This window comes from Pseudophryne corroboree, chromosome 10 (genome assembly GCF_028390025.1).
Source record: "Pseudophryne corroboree isolate aPseCor3 chromosome 10, aPseCor3.hap2, whole genome shotgun sequence".
Classification (NCBI taxonomy): domain Eukaryota; kingdom Metazoa; phylum Chordata; class Amphibia; order Anura; family Myobatrachidae; genus Pseudophryne; species Pseudophryne corroboree.
The window spans coordinates 206559506-206581541 of record NC_086453.1 but is presented as its reverse complement, the minus strand read 5'-3'; the positions used below and the strand labels follow the sequence as shown (position 1 = coordinate 206581541).

Here is a 22036-nt window from a genome sequence, read left to right as displayed (position 1 = left end):
CCAGCAAACTCACCTGAACCTGAACCCCATATAGAATCTATGGGGCATTGCTAAGAGAAAGATGAGAGACATGAGACCTAACAATGCAGAAGAGCTGAAGGCCGCTATTGAAGCATCCGTGTCTTCCATAACACCTCAGCAGTGCCACAGGCTGATAGAATTCATGCCACGCCGCATTGAGGCAGTAATTCATACAAAAGGGGCCCAAACCAAGTACTAAGTACATATGCATGATTATACTGACATTTCTGTATTTAAAATCCTTTTTTTATTGTTTTTATGTAATATTCCAATTTTCTGAAATTTTGGATTTAGTGTTTTCTTAAGCTGTAAACCACAATCAACAAAATTATAACAAATAAAGGCTTGAAATATCTCATTTTGCATGTAATGAGTCTATATATTAGTTTCACCTTTTAAGTTGAATTAATGAAATAAATTAACTTTTGTACAATATTCTAATTTTCTGAGTTTCACCTGTAATCTACAGTACATTGGATCCTTTGGAGTGTTCATTCTCATGAATATTGCTTTGGCCAAGAAAATGGCTTTCTCAACTATGTTTTGTTAATTGCACTAAAATATATGTAACATCATGTTTTTGAGTATTAATGTAGCTATTATATAATTTCTAACTTGTTGGCAGAAAGTGATCCATTTAAAGCAGAAGTGTGGGTTGTAGGGTTTGTCAGTGTGTTGTAAGATCCTTAATTACTGCAATAATTATTTTGACACAAAACTGAGGAAATGTAAGAATGTTGTGACATGAGTCCCTTATTTACAGTTACACATAAATATAAAGCGCTCGCAAACTTGCTAAATGTGCGTGTGCACTTGCCGTTGTATGGCTACGTTTTGAATTGCACTTACTGTATAAGACACAAACTTTAAATGTAATTTATATATTCATCCAATGTCTCAGAAACTTCCACCAGGCCTATGAAACAAGAAAATATATATCCCCTTAATGGTATAACTTAGATATATGTAAAGCAAATCTAACGCATCTCAAGTGTGTCAGACTGGTAGTTTCATCCCCCTACTTTATGGAACTTAGGTGGTATAATGCCCCTAACTCACCCTTTTTAGTGCCAGCATGAGACAATTAACTGCAAATACGGGTACAAGTGATGCACATACTCAGTACCACGAATGAAACATCATTTGCATATTTTGAAATCCTGCCCTTATATTGATTTAAACTTGAGCTTAACATTTTATATAGTAAGTGGGGAATCCTATTCCCCGCAAAGGGTGTAAGTTGCTATTGCCATGGCGTGTAAATATTGGCAACGGCACCCAAACTCGCACCCCTCACTGCACCTTCTAGAGCCCAACTCATATATTTTTGCTCTTTGGCCTACTGTATCTGTGAGACCCAATTACTCACACCCGCAAAGATATTGTGGATAATTGGATTCCCACCTAATTCTTCTCTTCTTCTTAGAGGCCAAGTTGTGTGCATCATTTTCATAATAAAGTCCGCAGGATCTGGTTCCTCTAGAGCAGTGGTTCTCAAACTCGTTCCTCAGGACCCCAAACAGTTCATGTTTTCCAGGTCGCCTCACAAAATCAATATAACTTTGAAATATAATCAGCTCCACCTGTTGATCTTCTAAAATGTGTAAGTGAATAATGAATACACCTGTGCACCTGCTATGTGATCTGGAAAAAGTGAACTGTTTGGGGTCCTGAAGACCGACTTTGAAAACCTATCCTCTAGTGAAATCAGCATCAGATTAGGGTTGGCCATCGACCATTGATGGTTACAAACCATCAACAGGTTTATTGACAACATTAGTTTTGCTATCAACGGTAACCCCCCCCCCCCCTTAGCCCCGCCGGAGGTTCTGATTGTCCCACAGGCCAGTTAGTAAAAGAGCAGCAATGACCATCATTAGTTGAACCCATTGATGGTCCTCCATGCATAGTTTACTACCATCTATGGTAAGTTAGATTATTTAGCGTGTTCTGCTTCATGCGATTCATAAACAGGTTTTAATTTGTTTTATAGTAGTAAAACCTCTTTCAAATTCAGCTGCGCTTACATGTCCAATGGTAGCATGTTTGGCTATATTTGGAAAAGATTCTTTGAAACTGTATGCATTATTTGTTCTGAAGCTAGATGTTTTTAGGTCTCTAGTTCAAACAAATTAGATGCAACTTCCTATTCTAATTTACAAATTTCATAATTTATGCAGGAATTCCATTTTTAGAATAATGCTCAAAAACAATGTCAAAAGCCTCATTCTGATCATGGTTCTCTGTATAGCAAACTATGATTGGCAAAGTATCTGGAAATCTTGCTTTTAAGTGATTAACATCTGTGTATATGTATTTACCATATTATTTATTTATTTATTTATTACCAGTTATTTATATAGCGCACACATATTCCGCAGCGCTTTACAGAGAGAATATTTGCCCATTCACATCGGTCCCTTCCCCAGTGGAGCTTACAATCTATATTCCCTACCACATGTACAGTACACGCGCTCACATTCAGGGTTAATTTTTGTTGGTATCCATTTGACCTACCAGTATATTTTTGGATTGTGGGAGGAAACCGGAGTACCCGGAGGAAACCCACGCAAGTACGGGGAGAATATATAAACTCCACACAGGCAGAGCCATGGTGGGAATCGAACCCATGACCTCAGTGCTGTGAGGCAGTAATGCTAACCATTACACCATCCGTAAATATTTGTCTTAAAAGCAGTGGCATCAGGAAAATTTATTTAAAGGTCTGACCAATCACCAGCAAGTAGATGGGAGATTTTCCAAATGATTAGCAGGTGTGTGTTTTAATTTCATAATGCATAGTTTTGTTGCTTCTAACACCAGGTCTATATTAAAAATAACTTCCTCCCTTTGCCAAACGTGACCAATGAGGCAGCACTTCTGAAACCATAAGTAGGCTTATCATACTATCCCATACTTGCCTACCTGACCCTCTCCATGGGGTCAATTCTATTCGGCAACTAAAGAATAGCGCCGGGAATTAGCTCCCGACGCTATTCAATTCAGCTAAAGTTAAGTCGGCGATGTCCCGTTCTCGCCGACTTAACAGGTAGTTTTGTCGGGAGAACGGGCATTCTCCGACTTAACTACCCGGCGCGAGGCTGATTCCCGACAGAATCAGCCTCGCGCCGGCCGCGAGGCAGCACTTTTGTCGGGTTTCTTCTCTCATCTCCCGGGGATGAGAGAAGAATTCCCGACAATTGCGGGCAACTAGTAGCAGAATTGAATAGCGTCGGGAGCTAATTCCCGGCGCTATTCTTTAGTTGCCGAATAGAATTGACCCCCATGAGGGAGAAAATGCTCTGTTCCTGGACTTTCCTGGTAATGTATGATTGCCATCACCTGTGGTGAAACACCTTTCTTATCAATTAACTAGCTCACCACAGGTGATGGCAATCATACATTACGAGGAAAGTCCAGGAACAGAGCATTTTCTCCCTCATGGAGAGGGTCAGGTAGGCAAGTATGTACTATCCCTTTAAACTGGGACACTCATGAATTACGCAAGTTCTGTGGCTGGCTTAATTCAAGTCTGCATTTCACCTGGTTTTAAACAGCCATAGAACATGTGTAATTCATGTGTCCTGGTTTAAAGGGATAGTTTGGCAAGCCTAACAAGTACAGCTACTAAACTGCATACCTCCCAACATGACCCTCTCCAGGAGGGACACAATGCTCTGCTTCTGGACTTCCCTCTTAATGTATGATTGCAGGCACCTGTGTTGAACAGGTTAATGAGTAACAAAGGTGTTTCAGCACAGGTGATGTAAATGTAAAATGAAGAGGGAAGTCCAGGAGCAGAACATTCTGTCCCTCCTGGAGAGGGTGATGTTGGGAGGTATGAAACTGTAAGGTCTCATATATTTGCTTAAACTTTCACTGTGATGTAATTTCATTCAGTGACCTATTCTTACTTTCCAGTGCAGCAATGACACTCACCAAGGAATCTCTTAACCACTTGCCTGGCATGGTTGAATCAGATTGCAACCACACCGACAAGTGCCTTATCTGATCTGCTCACACAGTACGCGACTTCAGACAGATCATGTATGCAGCTGCTGACAAGATGAACTCCCTGCTGCTGCTCTCAGATGGACCAGAAGGTCCATCTGCCTCCCTGCACCCTCCCCCAGTGTTTGCCATGCTGACTGTAAGGATTCTTCCTCTATTCTTTAACCCTCGATGTGATAGTCTCTTAGACGTCCGTGAGTGTAAACCTTATGCTACGAGTAACATGCAAAACACAAGCAGTAAAGATTCACACTGTTTATTGTTTGTTTAACAAAAGTATATAAAAGAAAGGATTTAGGGCGTGTATGTCCCAAGTCAATAACTAATTGGACAGAACACAAAAGGGGGTCAACATAACATGATTGGCTAGAAACTGCCGCAGCGAAAGGATATACATATATGGGCAAATTTGTACTCAAATAGAAAAGTTATTCACACGGTATAAAAAGATAACAGACAAAGACAGTAGCAAAAAATGTGCTGGAACAAACAGTTCTGTAACACAAACAATTCTATGACATGTGAAGCAGAGACGAGCTTTAACCCTTTCATTCCCCTCTTAGAATCATTATTGTTATACTATATGATTCTTGCAAAGCTTACGTCTTTCTGCACGCCAGTGGACTAGATACTGGGCATATGACTCAGGGCCAGGTACCTCAGTTTCAGTAGTATGGGACAGGGCACCATTGTACATTATGGCATTATCGATACCCTTGGAGGTGAGCTTCTTACAGCACGGGATAATACAGTAAACAATAGTGGTAACAAGAATAAGGGTAATAAGTATAAATATACCTATTTGTATAAGGGCTTGTTTCCAGTTTTCAACCCATCCAAAGTATTGGCTCCATGGATTATCAACACCTGAGTTCCTTTTGAGTTCTTTTGATAATGACTCTAGTTTCTGTATGGCTAATGTTACTTTACCGTTAGGACCTGTGTTATCAGGGATATAGGTACAACATCCTTCGGCTTTGTTGATGTAAACGCATGTACCACCTTTTTCTGCTAGCATCATATCCAGAGCCATCCTATTTTGGAAGGTCATATGGGAAGTAGCTTCTAGTTGCTCAGATATTCCCAGAAGGGCCTCTTTGGTATCATTAACAAATCTTTGTTGGTTATAATATATATAGTTAATCCACGCTACATTTTTGTTTACAGTCACTATAGGGAATAAAGATTCAAATCCTGCAGCTACCTCGTCTCTAGCTTTGAACTTATTTGGAACCCCTCTTGGGACCCCTATAGCATCAATGTATACATGGGGGTCAAAACTACCTCCTGGGAGTGTCCTTTTCTTCCGAAGGATAGGGGAATTAGAGGAAGGAGTGGGGTGGTCTTCGGTGATCATTAGAAGTGGCATTATGACTTTGGCCAGGGCACACTCACCATGCCAGGGCGTATCCAATTTGATCCTAAGTTTCATATCCCCGCATATATAGTAGATGTCGCCTAATGATCTAGTTTGATTAACTAGGACAGTTGTCCTTCTTTCTGCGCAATACCCTGGTGGGAAAGGTTTTAAATCCCTTCCTTTGGTGGTGTTGGATACATAACAGGTATAATTCCCGGGGTATATGGTTATGGTACTTCCGGGATTAGGATTTTTTAATAATATAGGATATTCCTTCTTCCACATTTCACACTGACTATCATTATTTTTAGTATCATTGTATAGGCTAAAGAAGCGTCCTTCTTGATCTAAAGGAATGTTTAAAGGTACTGTACCTAAGTGGGGCCTAGATTTGCCACATACGTAACAATTACTCATATTATGTTTTGCAGCATTATACTTCATCCATTCTAGCCAGAAATTAATGTCAGAGAAACCGGTTTCAATGGCTAGGACGTCTTCAAAAGTGGGGTTATTAATGGCTACCATATCCTTAAAGGTAGCAATATGAGGCCTTAAAGGTTTACCTTGGGGAGAAACTCTGGACTGGTATGCTGGATGTTTAAACATATCCCATAAATAAAAGATCTGTCTTGCGCTAAAGTACCCTGTTTTCCACCATATCCCAACTACATAGGTACCATTATCTGCTCTGCTAGGGTGTTGGATGTTTAGTCTAAACCTGTATGCATTCGGGCCTTCATCCATCTTAAAGATAGACAGTCTCTTGAGTAGGGGTACTCCATCAGGTTGACTCCATCTGTTTAAGGCGTCTGATGGTCTGTACCCCCAATCAAGTCCCGTGTTCCACCCCACGGATCCCCAGGAATCACAGTTATATCCCCACCAGGAATCAGTAACACAAATATAAACTGTTTCGGACATCCCTGCTTTCCTTCTTTGCTGTATGAAATGTTTGTTGTCAGCAAGCTTGGGGAACATAAAATAGTCTAGGACATAGGTGGCTACGTGTGTGTTGGAGGAATTATACCACAAGGTGGGAACCCCGTCGGTGTGTGTAATGTCAACTTCACATGTTGTGAGGTGGATGTGGGCCAGTAGGGCTATCAAGGTAGTCCCCAGGGTAAAGATAGGGGGCATTTTCTTCATCCTCCTCTGGTCTTCTGTCTTCGCTAGGTGGGAGGTCAGGGCTGTCCGCCCCTGTTCGTACCTCACTGGAATCACCTGTTTCCTCCTCTAGGTCTGGTCTAGGAATTTTCTTTACTCGGGAAGCATGGATCCAGGTGGGACTCTCTTCTGTCAGGACTGCGGTTCGGGTTACAGCAACGACTTCTGTCTCTGGACCATAGGTGAAGTCTCCCGGAGTCTTGTTCTTTGGGAGTACTTTTACCACGACTCTGTCTCCAACTTTGAAAGGATGTGTTGGTTCCTGTGGGTTCAAAGGATTTTTACAAACAACATCATGTTCAATCTCATCAAGTTTGGTTATGAGGGCCCTGACATACTCTTCCCTTATAAGTTCTAGATCTCCTTCCTGTATTATCAACGGTTTTTTTGCCCATGGGGTGGGAAAAGGCCTACCCATCAATATCTCAAAAGGGGAGTACCCTAGGGTTTTCTGTGGGGTCATCCTAATTTCTGCTAGGATGATAGGGAGGACTTGCTTCCATTTGTGGAAGGTACCTCCTGTGGCCTTCCTTAGTTTGTCTTTGAGGGTCCTATTCATTCTTTCTACGACCCCTGAACTCTGCGGGTGGTACGGGATGTGAAACTTCCATTCTATTTGCAAGGCCTTCACTAGGGCCTGTGTGACTTTGGCTGTAAAGGCTGTGCCTTTGTCGCTATTTATCTGCAATGGGCATCCCCATCTCGGGATGATTTCCTGTGTTAGGATTCTAGCTACTGTCTTAGCATCCTCTGACTTAGTTGGGAATACTTCTGGCCAGCGAGAGAACATATCTACAATGACCAGGGCATATTCTTGTTTGCCTATGCCAGGGATATGGGTAAAATCAATTTGTAAGTGTGTAAAAGGGGTAGTGGGGTATTCAAGATGCTGGTGTTTCGCTTTATTAGGGTTGTTAGGGTTGTTCCTGAGGCAGGTGATGCATCTGCTAACATATTGGTCCACAAGTGTTTTGGCCTCAGTAACATAAAAATCCTTGGTTAGTAGGAGGAGTGTTGTGGCTTTACTATGGTGACCAACACCATGGTAATGGGCAATGAGCAAAGGGGCACTGGACTGGGGTATACAGGGTTTCCCCTCTTTGCAGATTAATCCTGATTTAGGATTTTTCTGCAGAATTGGGTAAGTCCAATCGGAGAGATCAGTATTAGTCGCAGCAGCTTGAAGTTGAGTGAGCAGATGGACGTTGTCAAGGGAGGGAGGAGCCATGACTGCCATGTGAGAATGGGCAGTAGGCTGTAGGGCCGCTTGTTTAGCAGTAGTGTCTGCAAGGGCGTTGCCAAGGGAGATATTATCCTTGCCGCCAGTATGTGCCTTGCAGTGGATAATGGCAATGTCAGAAGGGAGGGTAATGGCATGTAACAGATCAGAGATGAGCTGCGCATGCGAGATACCCTTACCATCTGCCCCGAGAAAGCCACGGCGTTGCCAAATGACCCCATGGTCATGAACAACGCCGTGGGCGTATCTGGAGTCAGTGTAGATGGTAACAGGCTTGTTCTGGTAGAGCTGACATGCTCTAGTGAGTGCAATGAGTTCTGCAGCTTGCGCGGACTGATAAGGTATTGGTAGGGCTTCCAACACAGTGTCAGGGAGGGTGACAATGGCATAGCCAGCTTGGTATGTATTGTCATTGGGCCTACTACAGGAGCCGTCAACAAAAACTATGTCTGCGCCTGGTATGGGAACGGGAGACATGTCAAGTCTGGGAGAAGTTTCAGCTTCAATGGAAGCAGCACAGTCATGTAGGTCGGGTGGTTCATCCTCGGGACCTTTCAAGCCTAAAAGGGCATTGAGAATGGGTGCTGGGCCAGAAGAACTAGCAGTGTACTTGATGGTAAGGGTAGGGTTACTCAAAAGGAGTACTTCATATCCACTAAGGCGTTGAGCAGACATGTGCTGTGTGTGTAAGCCTTTAAGTATTGCCAGGACATCATGTGTGGTGTGGAGTACTGTGGTGTGGCCTAAAGTGAGGGTAGTGGCCATTTCTGCAACCATTGCACAGGCTGCCAAAGCCCTGAGGCAGGCAGGCATACCTTGCACAGACACTGGCATGACTTTGGAAAAAAATGCCACGGGGCGCAACTTCCCTCCATGAAACTGTGTGAGCACCCCCGCCATGGTTTTACAATTGTCCCTTGCATATAGATGGAAAGGTAGTACATAATTGGGGAGGCCAAGTTCCGGACTTTTCATCAACATACATTTTAAACTTTCATATGCAGTTAACATTTCTTGTGACCATTGTACAGTTTTAGGTTTGTCCTTCAGTGTGGCTTGTCTCAAAATGTTATCATAATAGGAGCAATCAGATATCCACTGTCTGCAGTAATTTACCATACCCAGGAAGGACAGTAGTTCCTTCTGGGTAGTTGGGGTGACCAGGCCCAATACAGACTGTATGCGTTGTGGACTGATTTTCCTCTCTCCCTGAGTGAGCACAAAACCTAAGTAATCAACATGCTTTTTACACCATTGCATTTTTGTTTTGGACACCTTGTGTCCACATTCACAAAGCCAGTTTAGTAATGAAACACCATCCTCTCGGCAGGCCTCCTCAGTTTGACTACAGAGCAGCAGATCATCTGCATACTGTAGCAGGACTGAACCATGGTGAGGTTGCCAGGGCCTCAATGTGGCCTGGAGTACAATGCTATAGACAACGGGTGAGTCAATATAGCCCATGGGTAATCTGCACCAGGTAAGTTGTTTACCCTCAAAAGAAAAGGCAAAAAGTAATTGTGTCTGTGAATCTACAGGTATGCTGAAAAAGGCATTCTTCAAATCAATTACAGAGAAGAACGCAGCATCTGCAGGGATTGCAGAAATGAGTGAGTTTACGTCTGGGACAATTGGTGCAATTGGGACAATTAGCTGATTGATCGCTCTGAGATCCTGTACAAATCTTATGCTGCCATCAGCCTTGGCAACAGGGTTCACAGGAGTACAGTATGGTGATACAATATGTCTGAGAATACCCTGTTGTAAGAATTGCTGTATCATGGGGCGGAGACCTTCTATCTTTTCTGGTGAGAGGGGATACTGTTTTTGATAAACAGGGTGTGAGTCGGGTTTGAGATTGGCCTTATATGGTGTGCATGAGATTAGGCCAGTGTCATATGGACCTTCTGACCAAAGAGCGGGGTTTACTTGGGCGAGGTCAGGCATGTTGGTAGTCATTTCCCAAATTGGAAAATGAGGGGATTCAATATCCAACCCAGTACCAGTAGGTGAGGGCAGGATAGAGATGGAAAGTTTGCTAAGCAGGTCCCTACCTAGTAGGTTAATGGGGCACTCAGGTATGACTGTGAACCTATGTTTGCCCATGCGCAACCCCTTTGTTGTGGAGACAGAGAGGGCCTTGGTTAGGTAGGCATCGGTGGGTATCCCATTGATTCCCATTGAAGGAGCAGTCTTTTCCAAATCACCATCATATAGGTCAGAACACAAAACACTGGTTGTTGCACCGCTGTCCACTAAAAAGGGAATTTTACTTCCATTTATAATAAGTGGCAGCAGAGGTGAATCTTTCCAATGACGGGTGAGTTGAATAAAGGCTGGGATACCCTCCTCCGGGCCCCGTCAGTGCGCGGGGTCTTGCCAGTCAACTCTGAAACGTACATGATCAGAGAGAGGGTTGTCATGGCGTGGGCGGGGGTGTTGTTGGGGGGCAGGATTCAGAGCAGGCTGTCGAGGTGTCTGAGGGGGCTGGGGGCAATCTCTTGCCCAGTGACCATCCTGGCCACAGTTGTAACAGGAGGTGTGCCGTTTGCCGGCCATGTCTCCTGTAGGTGATTTATGTTGGGGTCTTTGGAATCTTCCCTGACTGCGGGTTTGGTTCTGTCTGTCAAAGCGTCTGGAGTTCTGATAGTTATGAGTGGGTGCAGGTTTCTTTACATCAAAACACCCTGCAGCCTCTTTCTCATATAAATGTTTCTCAAAATCTTTCGTACTATCAGAAGTCCAGGAAGAGACGCTTTGCTTAACAGAAACTATGACAGAAGGTAGAAGGTTGTTAATGAAGGTGGAAATGAGTAAGCTTTCTGAGTTAAGCAAAGGTAAGCCAGCGTCATCTGTCCAGCAGTCCTTAAACCTTTTCCAAAACTCAGTAACAGACTCTGAGGGCTTCTGTTTACAAGCTACAGCGACAGGCAAAGAAGCACGGGTTTTAAAGACTTCCTTCATATGTGTATCAATTTCCTTCCACATATCCTCGATACCTGTCAGTGTGTTGAGGGGGTAAGCAGCGGCACTATTTTGTGCAGCGGGTGTGTGGATGGTAGGGACCTTTGTCCAATCCCATCCATTATAGTGGTCGGTTACACCATCTATAATCAGCCTCATGTCTTCTTGTGTATAGCTGCGTCCTTTGCAAGCTTTGCGCAAATAAGATATACAGCCAGCGGGGGTAACGGTAGGCTTGGGACAGTGTTTTACTATCCTGTCTAAATCTACTATTTCAATGGGTTTTATTAACATTTGGTCTCCCACTGTCATAAAGGGTAAGTGGAGGGCAACGGTGGTGGAAGAAGCTTCACCGCCGTCAGAGAATTCAGTTCCTCTTCGAGTGACATGGGGGGAGAAGGAGCCCTCAGCAGCGATAGTGGAATCGGCTGTGCGGCGGGTGGCTGATTGTTTAAGGGATGTGGGCTGGGAGGTTATTACACTATTATCTAAACTCTGGGTTACTGGTGCGTTAGGGATAGAGCTAGTGGACGCATTTTCTAGCAGTGGAGTTGGAGGCGATCCCATCTGCTGTGAAAGGGTTACTGCTGCTAAGAGATGTGTCTTTAAGGGCAGGATATACTGGAATGTAAGGGGGAGGCGAGAGGGTTTTCAAAGATTTACAGGTTCTCACTTCCTCCCTTCTGTGCTGTTGGGAACTGATATTTTTAATCCTCCTTTGTTTCTTATTGATGGATTTATCATACCAATAGGGCGCTATGGTCAGCCACTGCTCACCCCCGGCCCGCATATATGCCATATCCCATTGTGGATCATGATCATACCACGGCCAGGCTTCCCTGTCCCCTAAACAAAGACCTTTAACCATATCCATATAAAAAGGGTAATTACTGCCTTCCCGTGGGAATGGGTCCTGTCCTGCTTTCTCTGTCCACCCTGCTAAATTATCCACCCAGGGATCAATCAAATAATAATCAGAGGTAGAGTTACGGGCCACGTATTCTTTACATGTCTCCTCGGGTAGGGGAGGGGGGTATACAGTTTTCTTACTCTGACCAGAGCCCATAGTAAAAACACAATTTCCAACAACTTTCTATGCATGCATCAGCTAACCAGTTAATTAGTTATTGACAATATCACAATATCATCTGCATAGTACTTTAACAAAACAATCGATAGTAATAATCTGTACGTTTACTCACCACTCGTACAGGGACTTGGAAATGCAGCGTATTGTGATAGGAAGCAAGAAAGTTATAAGGGTATTCAACAGACGTGCACTTACCACCCGTCAAGCTGAATACATGAAACTTATACTCTAATATCTGTTATGGCCATAACATAATAAGTAGACAATCAAATCGAGGTAAAATCTACGTTATGTATAGACTCCCAGGTCTATTTTAAGTATCCCAGATACTAACGTCTTTGGAGAATTGCGCTTGGACCCCTGGTCACTTCTCAGACGTATCTTTAAGTCCCAGACATTAAAGATGTTTGGTCACGTGTTCCCAGAACACTGACACGGATTCAGCTTCAGTGTATGACCGCAATCCCGTATGGCAAAGACAGACAATAAATTCTCTATCTTACCGTCCGGGGACGATCAACTGAATTCCGGCAAGAGCCCCCACTTGTAAGGATTCTTCCTCTATTCTTTAACCCTCGATGTGATAGTCTCTTAGACGTCCGTGAGTGTAAACCTTATGCTACGAGTAACATGCAAAACACAAGCAGTAAAGATTCACACTGTTTATTGTTTGTTTAACAAAAGTATATAAAAGAAAGGATTTAGGGCGTGTATGTCCCAAGTCAATAACTAATTGGACAGAACACAAAAGGGGGTCAACATAACATGATTGGCTAGAAACTGCCGCAGCGGAAGGATATACATATATGGGCAAATTTGTACTCAAATAGAAAAGTTATTCACACGGTATAAAAAGATAACAGACAAAGACAGTAGCAAAAAATGTGCTGGAACAAACAGTTCTGTAACACAAACAATTCTATGACATGTGAAGCAGAGACGAGCTTTAACCCTTTCACTGACGATCACTGCTGATTGGTCAGCGCAGCAGGAACCACCACCCAGGTATTTGCAGACAAAATCAGCTGCTGGGGAAGTGTAAATTAAACCCCTCCCCCTAACCTGGTGGTTGTTAAAAGGATAGTCACAATTTTTCAAATGTTGACAACCGATGTTCCAAATTTTTTTTTTTTTTTGGGGGGGGGGGGGGGGATTTCTTTACAAATATAGATATATAAAAATATACATATATATTTATTATTCTATTTAAAATAAAAACATTTTGGATAAGCTTGAACACATGCTCTTCACCTAATTCACTCATTTAAAAAAAAACGGCAATTTCTATGCGCTTTCCAGGAAACAAAAATTGTCAAATTGTTAAGGACTGTATAGCAAAGTCAACTGACAGCCTCTTAAGTTGGGTGCATACTACCCAGCAGACAATGGGACCCGGCTGGAGGGGGTAGCACGCAAGTGCCTATGCCGACAGCGAGAAAGGGGGCCACGGCCGACGGAGGAGTGTGCATCATCGACATAGCGGGTACACTGGACAACATACTTCTCATATCACTAACGATTCTCTAGCTTTACTCTAAAGGGCCCTACTCACTGGCCGACCCGCCGCCGAGCTGCCCGACGGCGGATACGGCCGACGAGCGACCCGGCGGCGGGGGGGCAGTGACGGGGGGAGTGAAGTTTCTTCACTCCCCCCGTCACGCGGCTGCATTGAAGTGCAGGCAAATATGGACGAGATCGTCCATATTGGCCTGCATGCACAGCCGACGGGAGACCAGCGATGAACGAGCGCGGGGACGCGCATCGTTCATCGCTGGAGTCTCCACACTGAAAGATATGAACGAGTTCTCGTTCATTTATGAACGAGATCGTTCATATCTTTCCGAAAATCGGCCAGTGTGTAGGTCCCTTAAGGCTAAGCACTGTATATTTTAGATTTCAATTAGCCAATCTGGGGAGCTTTGAATAAAAGATAATTTGACTTGTGAAGTTGGTAAATGTTGCTGTAAAATGGCTTGACACAAAAAATTTTTTTGAGCGAGGCCCAGATACTGTATAGTGCTACATAGGAGAGAAACACGCAGCAGCTGAATGGCAGCCAGCCGCTGCTCCCCTACGCCTACGTGCACCGGCGCCTATTCTCCCCGCCAGCAACCGCACCCTTCCTTATATACTGGGGCAGGCGTTGCTGCTGCCCCTGCTCTGCCCTCCAGTATGACGCGTTAGTCGCATTGCGCCGACGTTTCTCTATGACACGTCAGTACTGCGCGACTTTCCGCCGTGTCAAAGTATCGGGTGCCAGGGGAATTTTGCCGGGCGTGTCGCCCGGCAAAATCAGCGCGGAGAGAGCATGCCCTTCTCAGCCGTAAGCGGTATTTATCGGTACGTCGCTCCTGGATGCCACCGGTGCGCTGTGCAGGCTGCGCTGCTGCCATGTCTGACCATATAGGCTGGAGGCTCCTGCTCAGTAGTGAAGTGTCCTTGACAGCTATACAGCGGCAGCAGCAGGAGCACAGGCACCTAGCATAATACTACACGGTAATAGATACAGTACATGTAGTGTAAGGGTTCACTACGGCTGGCCGGCGGTCGGGCTCCCGGCGACCAGCATCCCGGCGCCGGGAGCCCGACCGCCGGCTTACCGACAGCTTGGCGAGCGCAAATAATACTGTACGCATAGCATAGTGAGCAGCATGTCAAAATAGTTTCTAGGGCACTTGTGTCTCGGTGGACCTTGGCGCACTACATTCCCCATCTGAACCTTTATTGGATTTGATTAGAAAATGTGTTTACCTTTTATTTTACGTTTTTATTTTTAAATGCTAAAGCCCAATGGATGGTAAGCGTTGCATATAGTGTGCAGAAATGGGGAATATTGTGTAGATAGTAATATTGATAATAGGGAATTGGTAAAAACTAGAATGCTGGACCGGCCCCCTGCACGACCTCTGCCACTCTGGAACTTGTAGTGCGTGTTCCTGTCCAGTGTGTGTGTGTATCTGTCTGTCTGTGACAGCTGTCACTGAGATGGGGAGGGAGAGATTATAACTTTACTGCATGGTCCGGCCATGGGGTAAAATCTGGAATGCTGGACCGGCCCCCTGTGTGACCTCTGCCACTCTGGAACTTGTAGTGCGTGTTCTTGTCCAGGGTGTGTGTGTGTCTGTGACAGCTATCATTGAGATGAGGAGGGAGAGATTATAACCTTCCTGCATGATCCGGGCATAGGGACGGTGTAATGTCTACCTGCCCATCTCCGGTGACAGCCTTCACAGATGTCCCCCGAAATGGGACTCCCTTCCTACCCCCCAGGGCTGGTTACTGCAGGGAGCTGGTTTGGACCATTCCAGCTTTTACCCAATCCCTGAGAGTGGAGACACTTATGGGTAAATTTACTAAGATGGGAGTTTTATTTAAGATGGGATGTTGCTCATAGCAACCAATCAGATTCTACTAATTTATCTAGCACCTTCTAGAAGATAATACCTGGAATCTGGTTGCTATGGGCAACATCCCATCTTAAATAGAACTCCCATCTTAGTAAATTTACTCCTTCATGTCTATCCCTGGAGTTTCTGGAGTTGGTGTCTTTGTATTAGGAACAATAGGGCAGATGTATTAACCTGGAGAAGGCATAAGGAAGTGATAAAGCAGTAATAAACGCAAGGTGATAACGCACCAGCCAATCCGCTCCAATATGTAAATTATCAGTTAGGTTCAGATTGGCTGGTGCGTTATCACCTTGCACTTATCACTGGTTTATCACTTCCTTATGCCTTCTCCAAGCTTAATACATCTGCCCCAATGTCTGCTACAGATGCTCTAAATTTTGCAACAACCCTACAGTGCAACAACTTGAGATAACTTGGTTTTGTTCTCTCTTTGTCAACACTGTATCCTGTTTGTGTAATACAGACTGTTCATGTTCCCAGGCATGTGTGCTCCCTGTGCACTAACCTCCTGTTAGTTGTGAGGAAGCCGGGTGGAGTTTCCTCCATTCTTCCAGTGCAGAGTGAAGTACTGTAAGGATTAATAGGCAATTACTCAGACAGGTATTTCTGTGGCTCTCGGTTCTGTTTACGCCGTGTTGTGATAATGCTGTTGTGCAGCAAATTAATTTCTCAGGTGTCAGTCTGACTTTGTACATCATACCTATTATTGAATTGGCTGATGAAAAGAATGTTGTTTATCCATTACAGCCTGCTAATGTGTAATCAGTATTAATATTTTCTTTTTAGGCAAATTCATTTTCTATAAGTGAGGCATTCCTGATTGCACTATGGAGAACTGCCAGGGGAAGACGTGTGGCAAAGAGGAGAGCGTGAGCTCCGACGCCATACCCTTTTTTGCAGCCTGTGACTGTGAGGAGGATCTGACTCGGGGGAAACCCATCCGAGGAAGGACAAAATCCCGCAGCTTGTCTGCGTCTCCAGGACCTGGGAGCACTAAGGAGTTCAGGTGAGAAGAACAGAGCTTATACTTGCCTGAGTCGCCTGTATTCCCAGCGTAAATTCATCTTGTGTCTTTTAAAATGTTAAATACTTGCATCTTCTTAATCCAGTGTTCTGAGTTAATCACTGAGGCCAAAGATATTTATTTATTTAGTAACAGATTTTTATATAGCACAGCATATTTCATTGCGCTTTACAATTAGGACAACAGTAATAGAACAAAACTGGGTAAAAATAGACAGACATAGAGGTAGGATAGGCAGGAAAAGGCAGAGATTGAAAATAAAAGGCAATAATCAAAAGTTATATTTTTATTTTGAAATAAGCATGGCTAACATAACTTTAGAAACAATTGATTAGAGGTGTGTTAAGCTGGATACACACTGGAGTGATGTGTACCCAGCCGATATGATGGGCTGACATATCGGAACCTGGGAACACATTGAGCGATGTTAATGAAGGATAGAATAATCACTGTTCCGTCCTTCATTAGCATACATGTTGTCGTTAGCGATATCGTCAGGTTTGATGCATCACATCAAACCTAATGACTTCGCTAGCAACCGCGATCACCCGCATATCGGGCATACACACGGCCCTATGTGTGCCGAGTTGAGAGATGTCGTCCGATCCGCCGGATCGGATGACCTTTTGCTCAATGGGGGTCATTCCGAGTTGATCGCTAGCTGTCATTCGCTGCGTAGCGATCAGTGGAAAAAACGGCTAATCTGCGTATGCACCGCACTGCGCACGCTTGTCGTACGGGTACAAAGTCCTTTGTGGTTTTGCACTGGTTCTAACGACGATTCCAAACGCACAGCCGAACGCAAGAAGATTGACAGGATGAGAGCGTTTCTGGGTGTCAACTGACCGTTTTCTGGGAGTGTTTGGAAAAACGCAGGCGTGGCCGGGCGGGTATTTGATGTCATTACCGTGTCACTCATCGCAGCAATCATCACACAGGATAAGTAACTACAGGGCTGGTCTTGTTTTGCACAAAATGTGTTTGCAGGCGCACTGCTGAGCAGGCGTTCACACTCCTGCAAAGCGAAAATACACTCCCCCCGAGGGCGGCGACTATGCGTTTGCACGGCTGCTAAAAACTGCTAGCGAGCGATCGACTCGGAATGACCCTCATTATGTACTAAGCTTAACTTTATAGTTACATATGAAGGTTAATTAAACATCTTTATAAAAGTAGAATTTATTTTCTCTTCCCTTCCCTCCACTTTTTGTGCAGAAAAAGGGTTTACTTTTTTTTTCTTCGGTATTGATATGCTGTAGTTCTATTGTAGAAACTTTTTATATTTACTAAATCATCTCTCATTGGGTAAGCATGACTATCGCTTCTTGTGAATATTGGGGTCATTCTGACCCGATCGCACGCTGCACTTCTTCGCAGCGGTGCGATCGGGTCGGAACTGCGCATGCGCGGCGTTGCCGTTGCCGGGCAATGATGCCAGGAACGAGGATAGCGGTCGCAGCAGCGACCGCAAGAAGATTGACAGGAGGAAAGCGTGTCGGGGCGTCAACTGACCGTTTTCCGGGAGTGGTCCAGCGAACGCAGGTGTGTCCAGGTGTTTTGAGGGCCGATGTCTAACGTCAAATCCGTGACCTGCATCGCTGTATCCGTCGCAAATGGTAAGTAGGTCTAGGGCTGGTTTTGTTTTACGTGAAACTTTTTTAGCATAGCAGGGCTGCACAAGCGTTCGCAGCCCTGCTATGCTAAAATACACTCCTCCACAGGCAGTGTCAGGTTGATCGCACGAGCAGCAAAAAGTTGCTATGTGTGATCAACTCGGAATGACCCCCCATGTCCTCCTCCTGTGCACCTTTGAACAGACCTGCAGTGAACTGTGGCTAAACACATTTAATGTTATCATAAATGGTATCTAACAGATAGGACTTGTTAGCAAACCAATAAAGCACACTCATGGACAAAATGATGTTGCCCTGTAACGTGCAGAGAGAGATAAGGGCCCTACACACTAGGTTAACTATGAACAATGAACGATTTTTCAGTAACTATTTCTCTAACGTCCTAGTGGATGCTGGGGACTCCGAAAGGACCATGGGAATAGCGGCTCCGCAGGAGACTGGGCACAAAAGTAAAAGCTTTAGGACTACCTGGTGTGCACTGGCTCCTCCCCCTATGACCCTCCTCCAAGCCCCAGTTAGATTTTTGTGCCCGAACGAGAAGGGTGCATACTAAGGGGCTCTCCTGAGCTGCTTAGAGTAAAAGTTTAAAGTAGGTTTTTTATTTTCAGTGAGACCTGCTGGCAACAGGCTCACTGCACCGAGGGACTAAGGGGAGAAGAAGCGAACTCACCTGCGTGCAGAGTGGATTGGGCTTCTTAGGCTACTGGACATTAGCTCCAGAGGGACGATCACAGGCCCAGCCATGGATGGGTCCCAGAGCCGCGCCGCCGGCCCCCTTACAGAGCCAGAAAACTGAAGAGGTCCGGAAAATCGGCGGCAGAAGACGTCCTGTCTTCAATAAGGTAGCGCACAGCACCGCAGCTGTGCGCCATTGCTCTCAGCACACTTCACACTCCGGTCACTGAGGGTGCAGGGCGCTGGGGGGGGGCGCCCTGAGACGCAATAAAAACACCTTTTTTGGCAAAAAAAATACATCACATATAGCTCCTGGGCTATATGGATGCATTTAACCCCTGCCAATTTTTCCATAAAAAAGCGGGAGAAAGGCCGCCGAGAAGGGGGCGGAGCCTATCTCCTCAGCACACTGGCGCCATTTTTTCCTCACAGCTCCGTTGGAGGAAGGCTCCCTGACTCTCCCCTGCAGTCCTGAACTACAGAAACAGGGTAAAACAAGAGAGGGGGGGCACTAATTTGGCAGATAAATATATACAGCAGCTATATCAGGGAAAAACACTTATATAAGGTTATCCCTATATATATATATATATAGCGCTCTGGTGTGTGCTGGCAAACTCTCCCTCTGTCTCCCCAAAGGGCTAGTGGGGTCCTGTCCTCTGTCAGAGCATTCCCTGTGTGTGTGTGCTGTGTGTCGGTACGTTGTGTCGACATGTATGAGGAGGAAAATGGTGTGGAGGTGGAGCAATTGCCTGTGTTAGTGATGTCACCCCCTAGGGAGTCGACACCTGACTGGATGGTCTTATGGAAAGAATTACGTGATAGTGTCAGCACTTTACAAAAGACTGTTGACGACATGAGACAGCCGGCAAATCAGTTAATACCTGTACAGGCGTCTCAAACACCGTCAGGGGCTCTAAAACGCCCGTTACCTCAGGTCGATACAGACACTGACACGGACACTGACTCCAGTGTCGACGGTGAGGAAACAAACGTATTTTCCAGTAGGGCCACACGTTACATGATCACGGCAATGAAGGAGGTTTTGAACATTTCTGATACTACAAGTACCACAAAAAAGGGTATTATGTGGGGTGTGAAAAAACTACCCGTAGTTTTTCCTGAATCAGATGAATTAAATGAGGTGTGTGATGAAGCGTGGGTTTCCCCCGATAAAAAACTGCTAATTTCTAAAAAATTATTGGCATTATACCCTTTCCCGCCAGAGGTTAGGGCACGTTGGGAAACACCCCCTAGGGTAGATAAGGCGCTCACACGCTTATCAAAACAAGTGGCGTTACCGTCTCCTGATACGGCCGCCCTCAAGGAACCAGCTGATAGGAAGCTGGAAAATATCCTAAAAAGTATATACACACATACTGGTATTATACTGCGACCAGCAATCGCCTCAGCCTGGATGTGCAGTGCTGGGGTGGCTTGGTCGGATTCCCTGACTGAAAATATTGATACCCTGGACAGGGACAATATATTATTGACTATAGAGCATTTAAAGGATGCATTTCTATATATGCGAGATGCACAGAGGGATATTTGCACTCTGGCATCAAGAGTAAGTGCGATGTCCATTTCTGCCAGAAGAGGGTTATGGACGCGACAGTGGTCAGGTGATGCGGATTCCAAACGGCATATGGAAGTATTGCCGTATAGAGGGGAGGAGTTATTTGGGGTCGGTCTATCGGACCTGGTGGCTACGGCAACGGCTGGGAAATCCACCTTTTTACCCCAGGTCACCTCTCAGCAGAAAAAGATACCGTCTTTTCAGGCTCAGTCCTTTCGTCCCCATAAGGGCAAGCGGGCAAAAGGCCACTCATATCTGCCCCGGGGCAGAGGAAGGGGAAAAAGACTGCAGCAGACAGCCTCTTCCCACGAACAGAAGCCCTCCCCCGCTTCTGCCAAGTCCTCAGCATGACGCTGGGGCCTTACAAGCGGACTCAGGCACGGTGGGGGCCCGTCTCAAGAATTTCAGCGCGCAGTGGGCTCACTCGCAAGTGGACCCCTGGATCCTGCAGGTAGTATCTCAGGGGTACAAATTGGAATTCGAGACGTCTCCCCCTCGCCGGTTCCTGAAGTCTGCTTTACCAACGTCTCCCCCCGACAGGGAGGCGGTATTGGAAGCCATTCACAAGCTGTATTCCCAGCAGGTGATAATCAAGGTACCCCTCCTACAACAGGGAAAGGGGTATTATTCCACGCTGTTTGTGGTACCGAAGCCTGACGGCTCGGTGAGACCCATTTTAAATCTGAAATCCTTGAACACTTACATAAAAAGGTTCAAGTTCAAGATGGAGTCACTCAGAGCAGTGATAGCGAACCTGGAAGAAGGGGACTATATGGTGTCTCTGGACATCAAGGATGCTTACCTCCATGTCCCAATTTGCCCTTCTCACCAAGGGTACCTCAGGTTTGTGGTACAGAACTGTCACTATCAGTTTCAGACGCTGCCGTTTGGATTGTCCACGGCACCCCGGGTCTTTACCAAGGTAATGGCCGAAATGATGATTCTTCTTCGAAGAAAAGGCGTCTTAATTATCCCTTACTTGGACGATCTCCTGATAAGGGCAAGGTCCAGAGAACAGTTAGAGGTCGGAGTAGCACTATCTCAAGTAGTACTACGACAGCACGGATGGATTCTAAATATTCCAAAATCGCAGCTGATTCCGACGACACGTCTGCTGTTCCTAGGGATGATTCTGGACACAGTACAGAAAAAGGTGTTTCTCCCGGAGGAGAAAGCCAGGGAGTTATCCGACCTAGTCAGGAACCTCCTAAGACCAGGCCAAGTGTCAGTGCATCAATGCACAAGGGTCCTGGGAAAGATGGTGGCTTCTTACGAAGCGATTCCATTCGGCAGATTCCACGCAAGAACTTTTCAGTGGGATCTGCTGGACAAATGGTCCGGATCGCATCTTCAAATGCATCAGCGGATAACCCTGTCTCCAAGGACAAGGGTGTCTCTCCTGTGGTGGTTACAGAGTGCTCATCTCCTAGAGGGCCGCAGATTCGGCATTCAGGATTGGGTCCTGGTGACCACGGATGCCAGCCTGAGAGGCTGGGGAGCAGTCACACAGGGAAAAAATTTCCAGGGCTTGTGGTCAAGCATGGAAACGTCACTTCACATAAATATCCTGGAACTAAGGGCCATTTACAATGCCCTAAGTCAGGCAAGGCCTCTGCTTCAGGGTCAGCTGGTGTTGATCCAGTCGGACAACATCACGGCAGTCGCCCACGTAAACAGACAGGGCGGCACAAGAAGCAGGAGGGCAATGACGGAAGTTGCAAGGATTCTTCGCTGGGCGGAAAATCATGTGATAGCACTGTCAGCAGTGTTCATTCCGGGAGTGGACAACTGGGAAGCAGACTTCCTCAGCAGACACGATCTTCACCCGGGGGAGTGGGGACTTCACCCAGAAGTCTTCCAC

The 22036-nt window shown here is 45.5% G+C and overlaps 1 protein-coding gene across 5 annotated transcripts in view; it reads left to right on the top strand.

Moving 5' to 3' along the window:
- NADK (NAD kinase) overlaps positions 1–22036 on the top strand; it is a 171656-nt gene that overhangs the window by 22565 nt on the left and 127055 nt on the right. Inside the window, exons 1-2 of one of the 5 annotated variants that reach the window (XM_063943043.1) lie at positions 14013–14193; positions 16050–16269. In XM_063943043.1, the coding sequence (XP_063799113.1) occupies positions 16091–16269 (179 nt within the window). In that variant the 5' untranslated portion in view covers positions 14013–14193; positions 16050–16090. The other 4 variants (XM_063943044.1, XM_063943046.1, XM_063943047.1 and 1 more) reach the window with 4 other exon arrangements.